We start from the raw sequence: 18617 nt of genomic DNA, 5'->3' as shown, positions 1-18617 counted from the left end.
AGCTCCATCCTGCATCTTCTCCTCTCACTCTTTTCTTTCTTTTTCAGCATCAGTTCAAAGTTTTCAGCTTCTTGTTCAACTCAAGTTTTCTAAGGATTTGTTTTTAAAATAACTGAAAAACAGAGAGAGACTTATCTCATGCTAATTCATTATGAACACTGTGGGTCATGTCAGGGGACTGCCTTCCACTGCTGCATCTCAACTAATCAATTTAGTCAACTGAACTTCAGGAGTGAAGTTCTGCAAGACCTCATAGAAGACTTCTGCTCCTCTGATTGGAATTGCAGGGGACTACATTTCCTACCTGCCCTCTGCTCATGGGGCAAGGAGGAGCTTTAGAAATCCCAGAACCCCTAAGAGGAAGTGGGTCATTAAAATGAACCAGTGAGGGAACAGCAGAGCAGTGTCTGTCTAAAACCGTCCTGTGGGCTGTTTCTGGCCATTGAATTATCCCTCCTGACCACAGGTCCATCCTGCTCAGTATATGTGGAAGACGGAGCTGCTCTGCTGCTCAGCTCTCCCGGCTTGTAATAAAAAAATCTAAGCAGGGAGAGCAACAGCCTTTCTTACTGTTGCTCGCTTTATTTTGGCCTGAAACTGACCAGCCACTGAGCTACCTGGAATCCAGTAGAAGCACTCAGTTATTTTAATGAGCGTCAGCTGAGGTTTTTATTCAGGTTAATTCAGACTCATTTCATTCATCCCATAATGACAAAACATGTAAGAGGTCCGTTCTGTCCTCATTGTCTCTGTTAAACATACAAGGTGCGAAGCATTATGAGTAATGATCTAGAGCCTGGAGCTTAAAACCAGGAAGCAGATCTAACCTCTGTTTGCTGCAGATGGATATTAGAAATAATGTAACAGCATCACAGAGGGGGAGAGTGATGAGCTGCTGGTATGGCAGACCACTATACTACCCTAATAAACAGATGAAGGATTTTAAACACTGATATTTTGTTTATGGTTCCAACAGAAACAGGTACTGTGGTGTTCTGTAGTTAAATAAGGAGCACCATGGATTGAGTCTCCAAAGAGTCATTAACATGTGGAACTGGGAACATGAGCAGGAAGGATCAACCATACTGGACATCTGCTCCTTCTGCTAAATTTCAGCCAACCTTACAGTCTGATGTCTTCTTCCAGAGACACTCCAGCAGAGACCTATCTATCAAGCTGCCAGTCTCTTTAACTTTACTCCATTAAACTAAACTGAAGCTGCTGTTTAAGTGGCTGTAAGTCCAAATTTAATGTAGCATGACTGAGAACAGTTTGTCCCCATCAGTGGTTTGCATCTGACTGAGAACAAAGAGGGCCTTTTCTCTTTAAGTGTAGAGAAGGTAATGAACTGGTTCTGGTTAGTGGTGAACTAGGCTAATTATGAGGAATAATGCTTTGTGTTGGTTTAAAAGAGCTGGAGGATTTTGTGTCTGCGCAGAGTTTAGGAGACACTCTCGTTCCTCCCTGGAAAACTTCAGTCCCATAATGGAGCTCATTTAAGGTCTGTGGAGAAGACTGCTTGGAGGAACTCCAGTATCAGTTACCTCCAGGGAGACCCTGTAGCTCAATACATGAGGTCTAAAGGTCTGAAAAGACTCATTGCACAAAAGAAGCACTGTCTGATTCTTAGAGTGATTGGAGGCTTGGGGATCGGGAGAAGAATAAGAAATCTTTTGCCTCCACAATCAAATAATATTTTCAGTTTTTTGCCAAGATTCAACTTCTCTACTTTAGACCTGTGGACATAAAAGAAGATAAGCAAGGGATCGTCCACATCATGTTGATCATGATGATCTTCTTCTTCAGTTCATCTCTAACATGAATCAACCCTGGCACATAAACATACCAAGATTATATCTCCATCATCACTCTGATGTCTATTATTCTAATCTTGTAACATAAATGAGCTACTGTGTGAAAGTGCAGCGTGTTCGGAGCCGGAGGTTGTGTACAGAACGGCAGATTAATGTTTACAATGACGGTGATCAGTGGGCCTGGAAAAGAATCATGAAGTTATTGAGGACATGTGTGGAAATTTGATTTTGGCTCGACTCTGGCAGAGCCGACACACACAGGCTGGATGAGGTGAACACACACACACACACACACACACAAATGTGAAACATGTGGACAAACAGCAGAGCTTTGGCATCTGTGTTCACTTTTAAAGAGTGGATTGATTTAATCTACAGCACAAAGGTCCTTCATCGTGAACACATCGTTTCTCTGCTGCACAGTCAGGATATTTCACACCTTTGACCTGCTGACAAACATGTAGAAAGAGCAAGAAGGAGAAGAAGAGAAGATGGAACTGACTACTTCTGTCTGCTGCTTCTCCTCTCATGAACACAATGATGGCTCCTGTTCTGTCGTCACGTCTTATTGTTGCTCCCTGCAGAGGAACCAGTGAGAGGCTTCAAACATCAGTCACATTAAACTGAGTTTTTCTGCAAATGTTAAATAGGAACTGGTTTAGAGCATCATGTTGTGGGGCTATCTTCTTACAGGGGCACTGTACTAAATACATGATGTGGAAATATTGAAGCAACATCTCAAGACATGAGCAAGGAATACTTGGACATAAATGGCTCTGTAGAGGTGTATTTTCTGTATTCCTAAGAGTTTGTCTTTCCTTACAACCCAATAAACTCAACAGTTTCCAACCAATCCCTGCACTCCTCCAACATCAGGTTCCAACCAATCCCAGTGCTCCTCCAAACATCACTGAGGGCCCAGTCTGGCTCAGATTCAAGAGAGACTAACACAGTCATCTTCACCCCGACCTGATTACCACACAGTCTGGTCATCTGGTCCACACACAGGTTGTCATGGCTGCAGCTCCTCCCTTCAGCTTTTATGTCCGTTATTCCCATCATCTCCAGAGAATGTTTTGATTTCTGACACAAAAAAGCTTCTTTCCCCCATACAGCTAAAGAGCTTTTTCACTCCTCCTGCCTTGTTGGTGCAGCAACAGATCACTGCATCTTTCACTGTTAGCTTTCTCCTTATTCCAACATACTCAGAGTAATTCTGGCAACTATCATAATCAGGCGAACCTTAAAAAGCTTCTAGTTTGTTGCACATTTGCGAAGCCACTAGTGTAACATCTTGGTTGTTTTCACAACACATTCAGACCTGAATTATCTGAGTTTTCCGCTCGGATAATGGTTTCCTCAAGGCATTTGGGATGTGTGAAGAGAAGAAAACAATGAGCACATAAAGATGAGATGTAGGACCTGCTGACCTCATAGGCAGGAGAGGGCTCTCAGAGGAGGGAAGAGAATGCAGCAGATCAGTAGTAGGAGGAGACACCTTCTAAGTTTCAGGCTGAATCTTCTGCTCTGAGACTTTAAGCAGCTTTCTCTGATGCAGAAACTGGCTCCCCACACAGGCAGAGCGACAGAGAGACTCAGCAGGACCAGAGTTCAATAATTAAACGTTCAGACGCTAGTCCTGCGTAATGTAGGGAGTCTGCACAAGATCTCAGGAGAGGATTCACACATGTGCACATTACATTTTCAGTATTTTTCTTCAACATAGTGTCTTTCTTACGGGCTGAGAGGAGGTGGTGTGAGGTGTCCCTTGAGGTTTCTGCATGTCAGTGGCTAATGGTTAACATCTTTTTATCTAACTAAATAAAGAGGCAGCTCAGACTGAGTCCAAAATACTCCAGGAGACAGAGTAGCGAGACAAGCAGAAGGTGAAGAGACAGACCAGAGGCCTGAGAAGATGACTGCAAGGGAGGTGAGACACAAGATTAGTGGGTTGGGTGAGAGATGTAAATAAAGATGCTGAAAGTGACAGAGTTTATGAGAAAAACAATATGAAAGGAAGAGAAGTTAGGAAGGTAAAAGGGAAAACAACAGACACAAAGGGAGAGTAACAAACGTACTGTGTTTGTTGACATTTTCCAGAGTTTGTCTCACCTATTTCTTTATGAATGAAACCTTCCTATTGCTCACACCGAATACCTAAGCTAAGTGTTCACTGTGTTATTGTTAAAGGCTATGGATAGAAAACAGTGATGCAGTGGCCATGTTGGGTCACACTCCTCCAGAGTATGTCAGTCCCACCTTGAGGCCCGTCCGATGCCTTGGAAGCAGATCTGAGGCAGCTGAAAAAAAAAAACAGGAAATATTCCAGGCTCCTGAACTCAGCATAACCTTCTCTGTGCTGTGATGCCCTCTGGGTGCTATCATCGACAACCAGCCATGCGTGGCCACTAACGAGGAATGCTAAACAAATCCATCAACTGTCCTGGCTACAAAAAGAAGCTAAAGACTCAAACAGCCAAAAGAGACTTGGTGGAGCAGCTTTGCATGGACTGATAGTGAGGCTTACACTGAGGCGTCATCACCTACTGGCTCATGGAAACCATTTCCAAACTGGTGCTAAAAAACAGCACCGAAGGTCAGAATGAGAAGGTCTACACGTACATGAGTGTCATGTGTATGTGTGTTTTTGACATATTCAAGTGTTTCAGTGTTTGGACCAGAGGGCAGCCATGAACTGACTGATGCTGGACAGTCACTGAACTTGATCAACACACTGTAGTGTTTTGCAATGAGACAGGAAGCCACTTAACCATCAAGTCTCTCTACTAAATCATTGAGGGAAGCAAGCTTACGAATCTAAAACAGAAAGTGTTAGCGTTGATTATGTCAAGCAGGAAATGTTAGAGAACAGAAACATGATGGAGTTCATATTAGTCTGAAGTGAAGCCTCATAGCTGTGCTCAGTTGAAGCAAATCAGAGACAAGCTCACTATCCAGCAGCTTTGTGTAGCTTTATGTGTTGGTTTCTCAGTTAACTTATGTTCATGCTGCAGAAAACACATCAGGGTCAGTCTTTGCTCTGTGATGAAAGGAGGTGGAGGGATATTCATCCAACACCCCTCCCAGAATGCACTGCAGTTCACATATTCAGACATATGACATACTGTATATCGTGATAAATGATCAACACCTTCCTTAGAAATGAAAAAAGTGAATATGGACTTGGAAGCCTTCATGTATGAGGGAGAGGGAGTTGTCTGTTGACGAAGCTGTCAGCAGACCAGACAGTTGTGCCATGAAACTTCAGCAGAACAGAGGAGGAAGTCCAGCTGAATGTTTTGCTACTCATAGCATTTGGTTGTCTTGGACTGAACACAAAGGACTTCTGGAAAACCAAATAGTTTTGAAGTGGTTAGAGCACCTTCTGGCTGATGAATGTCTGGATGAAACAAAGGAAGCTGGTTGGCCTGTCCTCCCTCTGATTGGCTGATGGGAGGCCTGGCGAGTCATCTGGGCTGGTTCTGTGTGGCTTTAGTATCACTGACAGACAGTAGAACCACTGCAGGTCAGCCACGGCCTCAACTTACTGTTCTTGACCTGCCAGAGAAAACAAACAAAGCTCCATTTTAAACTCACAGCCGCCCGGCCGGAACAACCACTCCAAACATCGGCCATGAACCCAACCGAACACTGGAGCATTTGACAAACATCGTTCTCCTCTAGATTGAGAGTGACAAGGAAAAACAAATAGGAACGGCCGAGGCAGAGAGACGCACATATTTAGACATGATGTCAATTAAAGCACAAGTGGAACGACGACAATGACCTCCTGCTGAGCTCTAAACACTGATGTAGAGGAAACACAAGATGGTGACCTTCACAGCAGATCTGAAATACCAGGAGGAACCAAATACAAAGTGGGAAACCTGGACATAAAAATACAATTACCTCCAGTCATATCTGCTGTTGGACCGTTTGATAAATCTTTATTATAGTACGTAAAGTTGTCTAATGATTTTCTGGGTGCTGTAACAGAGCGCCCCCTGCTGGGAGACCCTTCACCCAGCAGCCCATCAGGTGGGGTTGTGATCAATAAAAGCTTCTCCTGCTACTCTACTCTTCTCCCTGTCAGCATCCAGACTCGTTCTGGTTTCCTTTTTGTTTCCTTAACCCCCGTCTGGACCTCCCCTTCATCATTAACAAGTCAACTGAAGACTTGTTCTGATAATTATGAGGAACAGCAGCGATACCAGGAGAAGCTGCCATCTGATTCACCGCAGACGACTCTCTGACAGGAAGGTGCACCTTCATTTATCTTCCTCCTCTGAATCTTTACACCTTAAGGTTGGAACTGGTCATTATCCAGGTCTTATGACACAACACTTACAGACCACCTCAGTGCTTCAGACAGGTGGGGGTGTTGGGGTGTGTGAATTTCATCAAGCGTGTGTCTCCATCTCCATGCTGCTGCCATGACTCAGTGTGTGAAGAGCTCAGTGATTCATGCAAGATGAGTGGAAATGCCATCTCCCTGCTAGAAGCTGGACAGAGCCACAGGTTTTCTCTCTGCATGTCTGTGTGAGCTGGATGAGCTCATATAAAGAGACTGTTGTGTCACAGAGAGAGGTCCATCTCTGCCCTGGCATTGTTTCAGGTTTTCCCCTTGGTTATCCTGTGTAAAGAAAACACCACTTTCACATGTCTCTTCTCATTCACAGAGTGAGCTGGAAGCAGTGCCGCTGAAGAGAACATGGCCTGACAGGCAACAAAAGCCTCATTCATCCTGCTGATGCTAAGAACACAAGGTGGAAATGTGGAAGAGCACCAAGATGTGAGACCAGGATCACAGATGATGAGAGAATGATTTATTTTAGAGGGCTGTCAGATCAGGATCTGGGGATACTAGTGATGGGATTCTGGAAGCTGTGAATGTTTCTAGCTTCACTGCTCTGCAGGCTGCAGGGTGAAGGTGTGAAGACCTGTGGACAGACCTAGACCAGGATTCTTCAAACCTAGTCCTTGAGGTTCAATGTCCTGCAATCTGCAACTTTGAGACACATCTCCTGTCCTGAAACTTTGAGATGCTTCAACACATCTGAGTCGAACCCTGAGGTCATTAGCAGGACTCTGCAGAATTGGAATACACTGAGGAGGTATGTCAGCTATTTCATTCATGTGTTCATGGGTTGCTGACGTGTGCTGTCTGCTTGAGTCTCATTAGCTGCTTCATTTTTCTCCAGTCAGTCATTCCTTTTTCTCACCATTCAGATGGAAACAGACAACAGAGAATTGCTTTTTTCTAAACATTGACATCCATCAGGTCTCTTCCTGGTCAGCGCCTCCATCAGGAGCTTCTCTCCTAATTCAGCAGACAAACTGGGATGCCACTTCCTGTGTAAAACCTTCATTTCCACCAGGGATGGGGTCAAGGCCAGTTCTTCCAAGACCGAGACCAAACCTTTATCAGACCAAGGCTAACACCAGATGTTTAGAACTTTGAGAAATATCTCAGCACATTGCTTTTTGTACACTACAAAAACTAAACTACTTCTCAGCATTAAGCTTAGAATTGACATAATAAACTAATGTTAGTAAATGCAGCCACACTTTAATACCCATTCTCTAAGTTGATTTAAGCGGCATAAATTTCACTATAGTTGTATGATCTTTTAAAAAAAAAAACATGACTTTAAAAAAAGTCATTTACATGATGTGGGAAAATAAAATATTAATCACAGTATCAGATGTTAAAAAGTTTATTGTTTCTAAAAAATATATCCTGACTTAATAAATTATTAGGCATTTAACACTATTAGACCATTCTTGCTCACACAGCCTCATAAAGGGGGAATTACAAAGTCAGAGCCAATAGACGAAATTTACAAAAATTGCATAGCTGTCAGGGATAGCAATAGATTACAGGAGCCTAGTGGAAACATTTTCTCTAAAACAGACTATGACACATAAAACATCAATGATAAGATTGAATATATGGTTTTGTCTTGAGTGAAAGAGTCTTAATTGTCATTAGCTGCTGAATAAGTGAGTTTTGCACTTAGAGGTGATGCTGATACCATTGGAAAGAGCAGTGTTTGCACCTTAATTTAAAAACTTGCTTGTCTGGCTAAGACAGTGTTGCTGTATGTTACTTCTACAATGCAAGTTTAGCGTTTATGTACTTTGTCTTATTTATTTTGTTGCTCAGTGTTGAAACTGGGTGTTCTGCATATGTTTGGCATTAGTATTTACTTTTCTTTGTGCAAGAAAAGTAAGCTTTAGTAGATGTCTATCAAAACTCGCTCACTCAGCATATCATTTATCATAGCAGACAAAATTCATAGATTGTCTGGTGGTTTTTCCTTTCCCCTTTCCCATCTTCAAAGTTTTGATGATTTTATAGAGTGTTTTTAATAATTTGAATTTTGTAAACATTCTCATATAACAAGATTTCGCAACCATTAGCAATAATAACATTGTTTTTTTTCTGAGATTGTGGGTTGCAGCTTCAATTTGATCATTTATGTTTTTTTGAATTTGCAGATAAAAGGTAGTTAAGTTTTGGTAATTTTCACAAAAACCATAGCCTCAAACCGGCCTTGATCCAGTTTGTCGAATGAGATCAAGCCCAACACCGAGATATCACAATCCCAGACCCTGAAAAAATGGGTTGAGACCATTCTCAAGTGCTCCACCCCTGCTTTCCAAATCAGCTCACACTGACCTCAGAATAATGTGGACGGCTTTTAGGTTAAAGGGATGAAGAGGATGACTGAGAATAGACCAGATCTCCAGATGCACTGGGACCAAAGTGGTTCTGATCAGACTGTCCTAAATGTGTCAGAGGGAAAAGGAGCTGTGTTGGCCAGAGATGGAAAACCATGGAATGTCATGCAGCCAACAGTTCATTCCCATCACTGCCATCCATGGAAACTCATATCCCAATCTGGACTGAAATCAACTTTGTCAAGTCTCATCAAACAGATTAAGACACTACTAAACACAGAATCCACAGACATCCATCCTGAAGCTGGAGCTGAGACAATAATAATGTTCAACATGTCGTCTGCATTCATAGATGCAGTCGCTGCTCAGGCTCTGAACTTCTTCCAATTGCGGTCCTATAATGAGAAGTCCAGCTGATCCACTGGTTCCCAGTGGCTTGAAGCTGCACAGATTGATTGGTGCTAGCTGATGCCAGGCAGGACGATGTGTCTGCTGGATGCCACAGAACCTGCAGTTTCCTGTTTCCACTGACTGGGAGCCAGTGACTCTCAGCTATAATAGGAAATCCCAACATGTGTGTTCAACAATACAGGACAGACAGAGTCAGATATTAATGCTGCCATATTTCTGACTGCTACAGATGCTGAACAACCTCAGACAGAAGATTTGATGAAGGAAGAGATGGACTGAGTTCGTTTTACACCAAAACGTGATCTTTTGTAGCTAAACAAACATTATAGTTCAGCTGCAGCCGCTGGTTTGATCAGATCCACCATCTTAGAACACTGAAATACAAAATGAGCAGAATGAGTAAAGGTTAAACTGAACCAGAGGAAGATGGTGTGTCAGTGGGAGGATGACTGAAGATGAACTGAGCAGGAAGTAAATGAAGCAACAGGAGCCTCCACTGACCGAGTGGCTTTGAAACAGCAGACAGTCATGTAGAGAAGGAAGGCGGACGCAGCGGGGCACACACAGCCAGAAGCTCCAAGTCTGCTTTCTCCATCCGAGTCCCAGAACTTCCAGTGGATCCAGATGAGAGAAACAGAGTCGGCCACAGCAGCTTGTTGGCCTCTAATGTTCTCACATCGTAGCCATGGTGACCCTCAGCAGCTGTGGGGACCCATCTGGAGGCGTCCTCTTTGACTCGGGGACAAATTACACAACTTTCACAGCCTTGACAAGTTGTGAAAAGACGAGGTGGTCCTACTAACAGACCGGTTTTGTTTTACAGCTGAAAGACTGAAGATGGACCTGCTGAAGATGGACTACCCAGCACAGACTAACCTGTGCTGGGTAGTCTGTACTACTGGGTAGTACAGTAGTACTACCCAGTAGCACAGACTGGGTAGTGCTAGTTTGTATCATTCGGTTCAGCAGAAGACAAACCTAATCAGTTTAAAATTTTCATTTGTTGAGATAAAATCAGAGAAAGCTTACTTTTACAATACTTCCAACAATTTTTAGTGAAAAGTTAATGACCATCAGCATTTTAAGTTTTAGACTTTACATTTTGTGCTCAAAGAGAATCACAGAGTAAGATGGAGTTGACTGTAACCTAGGGACTCTTGTTGTGATTGACTGGTGGTGATGGACCCAAATGCAGTGAAGCAGAGGAAGAGAGTAGATTAGTAAATTTAATAAAAACTGAAGAACAAAAAATTTACAAAATTTTTTTGTAAATTGTTCTGCTCTGGCTCCACAGGGAGCCAGAGCAGAACATAAGCAGGAATCCAGGTCCAAATTACAGCAAAGTGTGACAGGGTGCAAGTAACACGAAGAACCAGCAGGGAGTAAAAGTAGGAGATAAGTTTAAATAATGTGAGGGTGAATGCTGGAACAAAAGACCTGGGCTGATTAGCTAACATGTTGCAGATCTGAGAGAAAGCAGAAGGCAGGCTGAGAAGATAGAGAGAAAGTAGCACAGCGAGTGAGGTGGATACACAACCAGGGGAACTAGAAAAATTTACTTAAATAATTGGCATCACACAACCTAGAATAACTAAGAAATTATTGAACTCAAGTAAAACAGGAACAAGGCTGGTTGAATCAAAATAAAGAGACTAAGGAACATGGAATATATTGAATAAATCAAAACCCCAAAACAACTCAAAACAATCCAGGTCCTGACACGTGTCTGTCCTGCAGGTTGGAACTGAAAGAATGAACCTGGACTTTTAAGACCGACTCAGATACAGAATGTTACCAGGGTTGTTAAATGCTGCAGATCAGCATTAATTACTAAATTTCTTGTAGACTTCATAGAAAAATGAGACCTTGTTGGGCCTCAGGCTCTCATGAAGGGAGGAGGGGGGTAGCAGGGACACACAGAGCAACAGATTCTGCTGCTCATTGTCTTATTGCTGAGGAATTAATTGCAGTGACATATTCAACAGCTGTTGACTTTACCTTGATGAATGAAATAGGTTTTTAACTAAAACAACGGGAAGCTTGGAATAACTTGATTAAAAATATCTGCATGTGCTGTTCAGCTTCACAGCCTGAAAGAAAGAACTAGAACAGAATTAAGACAGAAAACAAGCTGATAACAAGGAAATTACCGAACTGGTAAAAAGTTAAAAACTCCACATAACTTGAAGTTAAAAAGCCACAAAAACTATATAAAAAAGCAACACTTGTGTCCAAATATCTTCTCATTCAGCTGCTTTAAAACAGTAATCACTGGTGTATTTAGCCTGAGCCTCTTAATCAGAGCTGATCCACTAGTTAACCACTTAATATATACTCTATTATCCACACCTTGACAAATATTCAGGAACAGACAGGATCACACATTAGAACTGTGTTTCTTTTGTTCTAAGCAGAACTGGGACAAAAAACATCTAATCACTTCCTGAAACAACAGGAGCTGGATGATGAAGGTTCTTGTGGCTGCTCTAAATCACATTATGGTTTCAGAAAACTGGATCCATTATCATGCTCTGGGAAACCTGGAGCAGGAAATGTCCTCACCAATGTGTGCTGTGAGACAGAAACCCAGAACTCCTCCAAACCTCATCGTTGAGCCCAGTAGCTTCAGAGAACAGGCAGAGGCAGGAAGCCACAACGTTTGAGGTGTGTTCCCCTTTAGGGTGTCGTGACAGGAGCACCGGCCTGGAGCCAAGGTAGCGGTCAGAGTGAAAACCACTGAGTGAAAATAGAGGCGGCCGGGTCCAGGACATGTCTGGTATCGATCAAAGACGGACGGGGCCTCAGCACACAACAAAGCTCTGGAAGGACAAATGGACGTCTGACGGACCAAAGAGGACATTTGTGTTGTTGAGTATTCATTATGGTGTGCAACACTGAGGTCAGGCAACACAATCACCATAAAGACATAAAGGGATGATTATGAAGAAAGGTTTGTGATCCAGACCAGCACAGTGAGTGGCTCCAGAAGCCTGAAAATCAGACTGACCTTTGGGAATGCTTGGAATGGCAGGCATCACACAGAAAAGACACTCAGGATATGGAGAGCAAATGAAACATTGAGACCCAGAACTGGGAACATACACGATGAATTAACGTCTGGGACAATAGGAGCAGCATATCTCAGACAGTCAGCACTGATGTGACAATGAGCCCACACTGGCTGACAACAGTCTGGGCAGAGAAAAGGGGTTGGTTTGGTTTGCTCCATCTTCAAGGCTGTGGGTTGGACTACTACAAGCCAGTAATTCCATAACCTGTCTGCTATCTGTGTGACGTGGCCAGAAACCTTCTTTGATCCATCTGCATAGTCAGGAACTTCTAAAGATGTCTTGAAATGAAGAAACTATTAGAGATCATTTCCATTGATCTGTTTTTATTCATGAGGAGAAGAACATTGAACCAAAGGGTATTTCTCCAGTGCAGGTTGATAGATTTCAAAGCATTCAAAAACAGATGTTGGAGTTGCCTGCATTAATTATCATTAGCCTTTGGTTTTCCATCCATCTGATTAAGGGCAACCAGAACTCACAGTAGGCCACTGGTGACCAGGAGTTTTCGAGGGTTTTCTTAAGAGTCAAAGCAGTAACGTCTTGGTCCAGCTGAACACATTCTGCTTCCTCTATGAACAGGTTGGAGGTAGGAAACATCTTCTAACTCGTATTGGAAACAGAAGAGAAACAAAGAGGAATAGTTGAGGTGTGAAGAAAAGCACACAGCAGCTTTGAAGATGTTGGTAACTTGGAGCAGATGAGTGGAGGAGACAGGATACAAGTTGTGTGTCTGGATCCGAAGAGAAACTGACTGCAGCCTAACAGAAAGATTCAGATTTATTACAACTATACCTGGAACCAATGATTTTATTTTAATAACTGAGTTAATCCAGCTTCACCTCCAACCCAGAGTCTGACGTTGATTCCTTCCCTGAACAAAAATTCAATCTGAAATAGACACATCAGAGAAGTTCAGGCTAGACTGCAGAGAAATTGTCCAAATTCTCAGGAGAACAAGTTCAATTTTATTCCTTCTCATCTATCCTCCCTGTAAAGCTTTTGTATCTGTTAATGCTCCAGGTTAAGTCTGTTCAATCCTGTCTTTTCTATATCCCTCATGAACTTTTCCCCAGTCATACAATGTGCTCCTGGATTTTATTGGCCGCTTTTCTGTCTCTGAGGATGATTTCATCATCATGCTGCAACATTTTCTTGGATCACCAGAAAACATTTGTTTTTGCAAATGAAGACAAGTAGTAAGTTGATGGGATTGGGACCAATCTGAAGTAAAAACCAGCAGCAGCTCTAGAACAGCAGCTGAATGGAGAGAGAGCAGCAGGAGGTTCTTCAGTCCTATCCAAAGCTGAAGAACCTCTTAAAAACAGCGTCTGACTCAGAATTCGCTGTCTTCTTTGTTTTGTTTTCCAGCTCTAGATTGGGTCTGGATCAAGTTCTTGTTTTACAACATCCTCTGGTAAAACTGACACTAAAACTAGATGAAAGGGAGAAAGGGGGATATTTTTGGATCCATGTTTTATTTTTGCTGTTTATGGTGACAGTCATGTTAGCTGATCTCAGGTCAGCCACATGTCCATCAGCCTTTTGGCAGGGAGGAGCAACCATGCTGGCCTCGGGTCAGAACAGCAGATCCACAGAATTTCACTGCTGCTGAGGAGAATTAGCCCTTCTAGGTAATCAGCATCAACTTCAGAGTTCTGGAAAGACCTTTTGCTTTGTTTTATGCATCCTGTCTTTATCTTTCATTGCTGGCTGAACATTAGGCCTCTGATTTATAATACTGAAGAAGATCAAACCTAAACACAACTTGACCTCAAATGTTCAAAAACTTCCATCTTCAAACTTTGTTTCAAATTTAGAGCAGAGGATTTGTTTTTCCAACAAAGTTCAGATTTATTTTTCTTTCATCTAATCTCAGCCTTTCCCCACTGGAACTTCTGAACTCTGTCAAACAGTCCAAACAGCAGAACCTGCAGTTCTACGTTCATCCACGGATCCTCCTTACAGCTGGATCTGCCGTCCGCCTCCCCTCCCAACAACTTGGAACACAGCCACAACTGATTCCCTGTAAAAACTTTTGTGAAAGTTGCAGCAGCAGCAGCTGGATGCTAATGGGGAGCACATGGAGCGTGTCCTGGCTGCTGATCACGGACACGGAGCAGAACACAGGTCCAAATGTTTCACACACTTTGGTCTCTGGAGGGAAACATTTCTGTTGGGTCATTACAAGTCAGTGGACATTGTTATGCCTCGGAGTTGGTGGATTAGCTGGCCAATCAGATATAGAGTTAGATTCCTGGAGAAGAAAGACAGAGAGAAGGAAAACTATCCTTGTTCTCCATATATCCAGTTTAATCTCTGTTAATCTGTGTGTTCATTATAAATAATAATAATAATAATAATGGCAGAAAAGCAGATCAGAGAACTTGACTAAATAAACCTGCTGGACATTCCTGGCAGCAGTCTCTCATTAAACCCTCCTGGCCCGGTCAGCGGCCCACTCTGCTTTCAAATGGAGCCACCGGATTGGTCCAAGGAGAGAATTCTTTCCCCAGAACCATTAGACCCTGATAAAGGGATCAGAGGACCCTCACACCGTTTAGGGGCTTTGCATGCACAGCCCAGAGTCAAACACACTCTGCATACACAACCTGACACAACCCAGCAGAACCAGCCAGTCATTTTAGTTGGTTCTTTCATCACCATTACTGTCATTGTTCACCTGAGTTTGGGCCTGGGGGTAATGTGACTGAAAGTTGTTCTTCCTTTATTGATCATCAGAGAAAAGAAAAGATTGAGTTTAATAGTGTGATTTCTGTCTTCTCTAGGAATTAACCTTCTTAACAGAACTATAGACTGATACACTTTCATTCAGAGGCAGCAGCTTGTGTTGTACACCCATAGCTGCATGGTTTACTCTGTGGTCTGTTCCTATGACAGATAGAGACCTATGTAGCGCTTTCAGTCTGAAACATCAGGAGAATAAGAGCCTCCATGGTTCAGTCCGTTGTAGTGAAAGCTCTATATCCAGACTAAGTGCAGTAACTGATTTTTTAGTGACTGAATATCTCAGAAGAAACCAGCAGAAGGGTTTACCTTCAGTTTCTGGTGAAGAAGCTTAAAAACAACTGAAAACCAGAACACAATGGAGGTCAAATAAAAATTGCTGAACTGTGGAGGCAAATGTTAACATCTCACCCGGAGAGAAACAGTGTTGGTAGCAACACTTGGTATAAACGTTATGAAGGTGCTAAATAACAGAAAAGCTCTGTATGCAGTGAAAATAACGAGCACCCAACCTAATTCCTTCAACCAGAATACTGATACCCATCTGAATCTCAGAGATCTTCTTACAGAAATAAAATGATTGAGGTTGATTGTTTGGTGTTATAGGACAGAAAATGTCTGCATCTGCTTCTTCTCTGCCGGCTTTAGATGTTGAACATGTTGATCTGGCTGAGAGAGTTCTGAGGTCCGCTTTGTGCTGTTTGGAGTTAGTGGAAGAACTATACAGCTTTGTCATTTTGTCATTTTTAATTTGTTAGCAGAAACATACAAAGGTTTTGTTCTTGTTGGATGTTCTCCTCCCGAGGTTAAGGTTTAGATTCAAAGTTTATGGCTGACTGATGATGGCAGATTTTAATGTTTACATATGAGTCTGACGGGAAACAGGAAAGTTAACCAGACACATTTATAAACTCCCAATCTGAGTATGATAAGCTTTGAAAGAAAAAGGAGAATTTTCTACATTATTGTGTACTTCTAAAAGGACTGAAGAGTGTGTGTGTGATCTCACCCGGTTCTCAGTCTCATCTCCTTCTTCACCTCATTAATCCCAGCTGATTCGCTTCCTGACTGATGTTGTCTGCAAACTCTGTGTTGGGTTGGATTGACCTTTCCCTCACTGGAAGCAGAATTAAAGGAATACCAGTAAGATGTCTGACACAAGATTCCTTCTTGGTGCAGTAGCAAAGCAGATCACTATGGATCTCTGTGCAGCAAGTCAGGATCGATGCTGACATCATGTCTGCTGTCTAGTGGCTGTGGAAGGTCATCCCTGATATCCGTCCACCGATGATGCAATATCAGGGTTTCGTTAACATGATATATGTCGTCACTATTTTTACACTCAAGGTCTTTAGTGCTGAAGTATTCCTGGTTTCTTTGGGAGTAAAAAGAAATTAATCATCAGCAGCGCAGAATTAGACAAATCTTCTGAGCCTGAATCTTTGGAGACGACTGATCTGTTCACACCCCTGCAGTCTGACATACACACTGACTGACTATCGGTGTGTGTTGTGTGTGTGTCTGATCTGCTGGGAAGGAACTTCAGTGTTGTTTCTGGCAGGAGCCAAATAATCCTGAGGACAACGTGGTGAGAAGCCTGATCCTCCAGGGTGAAGCCGGCTCTGTCTGACTGAGACACCTGGAGGATTTGATGGACGGCCCCCAGTTCAGGATTAAAAAATAAAAAGTGTGGACATTTACTTTGGAGCCGTCTGCGTCTGGTTAATGAGGTCAGCAGCTGCAGCCAAGAAGAAAAACAAGAGAAAAGGCCTGAAGCTGTTTCAGACACGTGGAGGAATGATAAAACAATGTTGTTGCAATAATAGCAACTTACAGAAGCAAATATTTGTTTTAATCAAAATCTTAAAGAAATCAGTAAGCAGCAAAGTTTATATGATGTTTTTCCTGGTAGTTTCAAAATGTCTTTTAGGTCTGGACAAGAGAAAGATCTGTTAGTTTCAGAGCAGAGAATAAAAATACGAAGAACCCATATTTGGTCTTAAGTAAAAATTTCAAACATTCAGTTGTAGAACAACTTTTAAATTACTGGAAAGGCCATAAAAAGGACAAAAAAAATTCTCTTTAATATTTAGATAAAGGTTTTCACCTAAAGCATCAAGAGACACATGGATCATCTCACTGTCTGTGACATCATCATCCTGAAGAACAGAAGATTTACATTTTAACTAGAATGAGGAACATGTGTTACCTGAAACCCGAGCCTGAGATGAATCAAACTGTGGATCTCTCTGTTTTCTCTTTCGTCTACAGCCACCACTTCAGTAGAGCTCATTCGGAGTGTCATGATGGCTGAAAAATAGTCTTAAAAATACACCTTGGGGCTCTGAGCTGACAGGAGACTCAGGTCTGTGGTGGGATGAGAGATGCTTTGATACACCGTCTCTGGGCTCCAGCCTGATATCTAGTAATCCCAAGGAGATGCTCTGCAGAGTATTCACCAGGAGGCACATATATAGCAGTGAGTAATTTAACAATATGGGATGAGAAGGGAAGATGGAGGCTGATAGTAGGTGGGGATATTTTCAACAGCCTGGACTCCTGACTGTGAGGCAAAACTAAGAAAGAAAGAAGATATGTTGCTGCTTAGGTGCTATCTGGTTAGCAAAAACTATGGCAAGTAGGAACCGGGTGGGAGAACCAAAACAAAATGATCAGGATCTGTAAGGTATCTCCTTCTTCAGTGAACACATCCCTCCTTAACTGTCTTCTGAGTCCTGGTTCTGACTTTCACGGAAAAAACGGTCAGCCATATTTCCAAATGTTTGGATCAGTGTTGAGGTAGTAGGCAGACAGGTGGGAAAAAGGGGCATAATCTTGTGTTTCTCCTCTGTGAAGAAAAAAACTACTAACCAGGTTTCATTAAAGTCTGTGGATTGGAGCAAAATAACCATTTCTTCATCCAAGGCCTCAAATACCCAATAGCACAGCCAAACGAGCTGGAGAATGAGAGAAGAGACCAGAAGGTGAAACACAACCCAAACTGACCTCAACAGCAGAAATGCAGAAGTTTATGTTGGAGACAAAAAGAAACACCAGATCCTGTAGAGCTGAAGCTCCTAATGGATCTAGAAAACGTCACATCCAGTTGGAAGGACAGGTCTGACGCGGAACCAGACACCCCGAGCTCTGACTCCATCATACAAAACGTCCAGCTTTCCACCAGCATCTCATCTGCTCTGATGGTCCAGAGAGGCCAGAAATAGTCCATTAGTAACCACATTACTGCAACTAGACAATGATGAGAGACAAAGTTGTGTCTCTGAGGTCAGATCTGACTCCTCAGTCTCTTCTACTGCAGGAGCTGTTCCGCTTCCTTCATCAGTCCTCATCATCATCATCTCTGGTGGACACCTGGTGAAAGGAGCGAGTGAGGCTGCCAGTGTGTTCAGCACTCCAACATACCACAGACCCAGGAACATCTGCTGAGCTACTTGCTGCTCCTCCACCTCCACTTACTGAGGAATTTCTCCTCTGTGAGCAAACACTTTATTTACTGTTCAGGAGGCTTTCCAAGCTTCTGTCCATGACGCATTCATGGTTTTTAAACTTTTAGCAGAACACCTCTGTCCCCACAGTGAGGCAACGCTGCTGCTGGCTGATTAAAAATCTGTCCCGTGGAATAAAAACTAAAAAAAATAATAACAGAGATTGGAGCTGGAGCCAGAAAGGCTTCACTCAAAGCAGAGAGCGATCCAGTTCCAAACCACAGCCTGATCTTGTGAAGTTTCTCAAATTAAACCTGCTGCTACTGCTTTCGTGAAGAATTCAGAAAAGGTGAGAAAGCTCCAGAATCTGAGAAAAGATGAATGAATGGAGTTGCTTCTAACAGAATAGCATTTGTGTCCCATCTCCTCCTACAAACTTGTGCTTG

The 18617-nt window shown here is 42.7% G+C and overlaps 1 protein-coding gene across 1 annotated transcript in view; it reads right to left on the bottom strand.

Annotated features, from left to right (window-relative positions):
• The window catches only part of LOC116712246 (armadillo repeat-containing protein 4-like), a 49185-nt gene extending 32155 nt beyond the window's left edge, over nt 1-17030 (bottom strand). Inside the window, exons 1-2 of the mRNA XM_032552130.1 lie at nt 16935-17030; nt 16833-16884 (exon numbers count right to left, since the gene is read on the bottom strand). Coding sequence (XP_032408021.1) covers nt 16833-16884; nt 16935-17030 — 148 coding nt within the window. The remainder of the gene's footprint in view (nt 1-16832; nt 16885-16934) is intronic.
• Nucleotides 17031-18617: the final 1587 nt, after the last annotated feature.

Source organism: Xiphophorus hellerii, chromosome 21, assembly GCF_003331165.1.
Source record: "Xiphophorus hellerii strain 12219 chromosome 21, Xiphophorus_hellerii-4.1, whole genome shotgun sequence".
Taxonomy (NCBI): domain Eukaryota; kingdom Metazoa; phylum Chordata; class Actinopteri; order Cyprinodontiformes; family Poeciliidae; genus Xiphophorus; species Xiphophorus hellerii.
The sequence above is the reverse complement of the archived record's forward strand: the minus strand, read 5'-3'. Positions and strand labels throughout refer to the sequence as shown.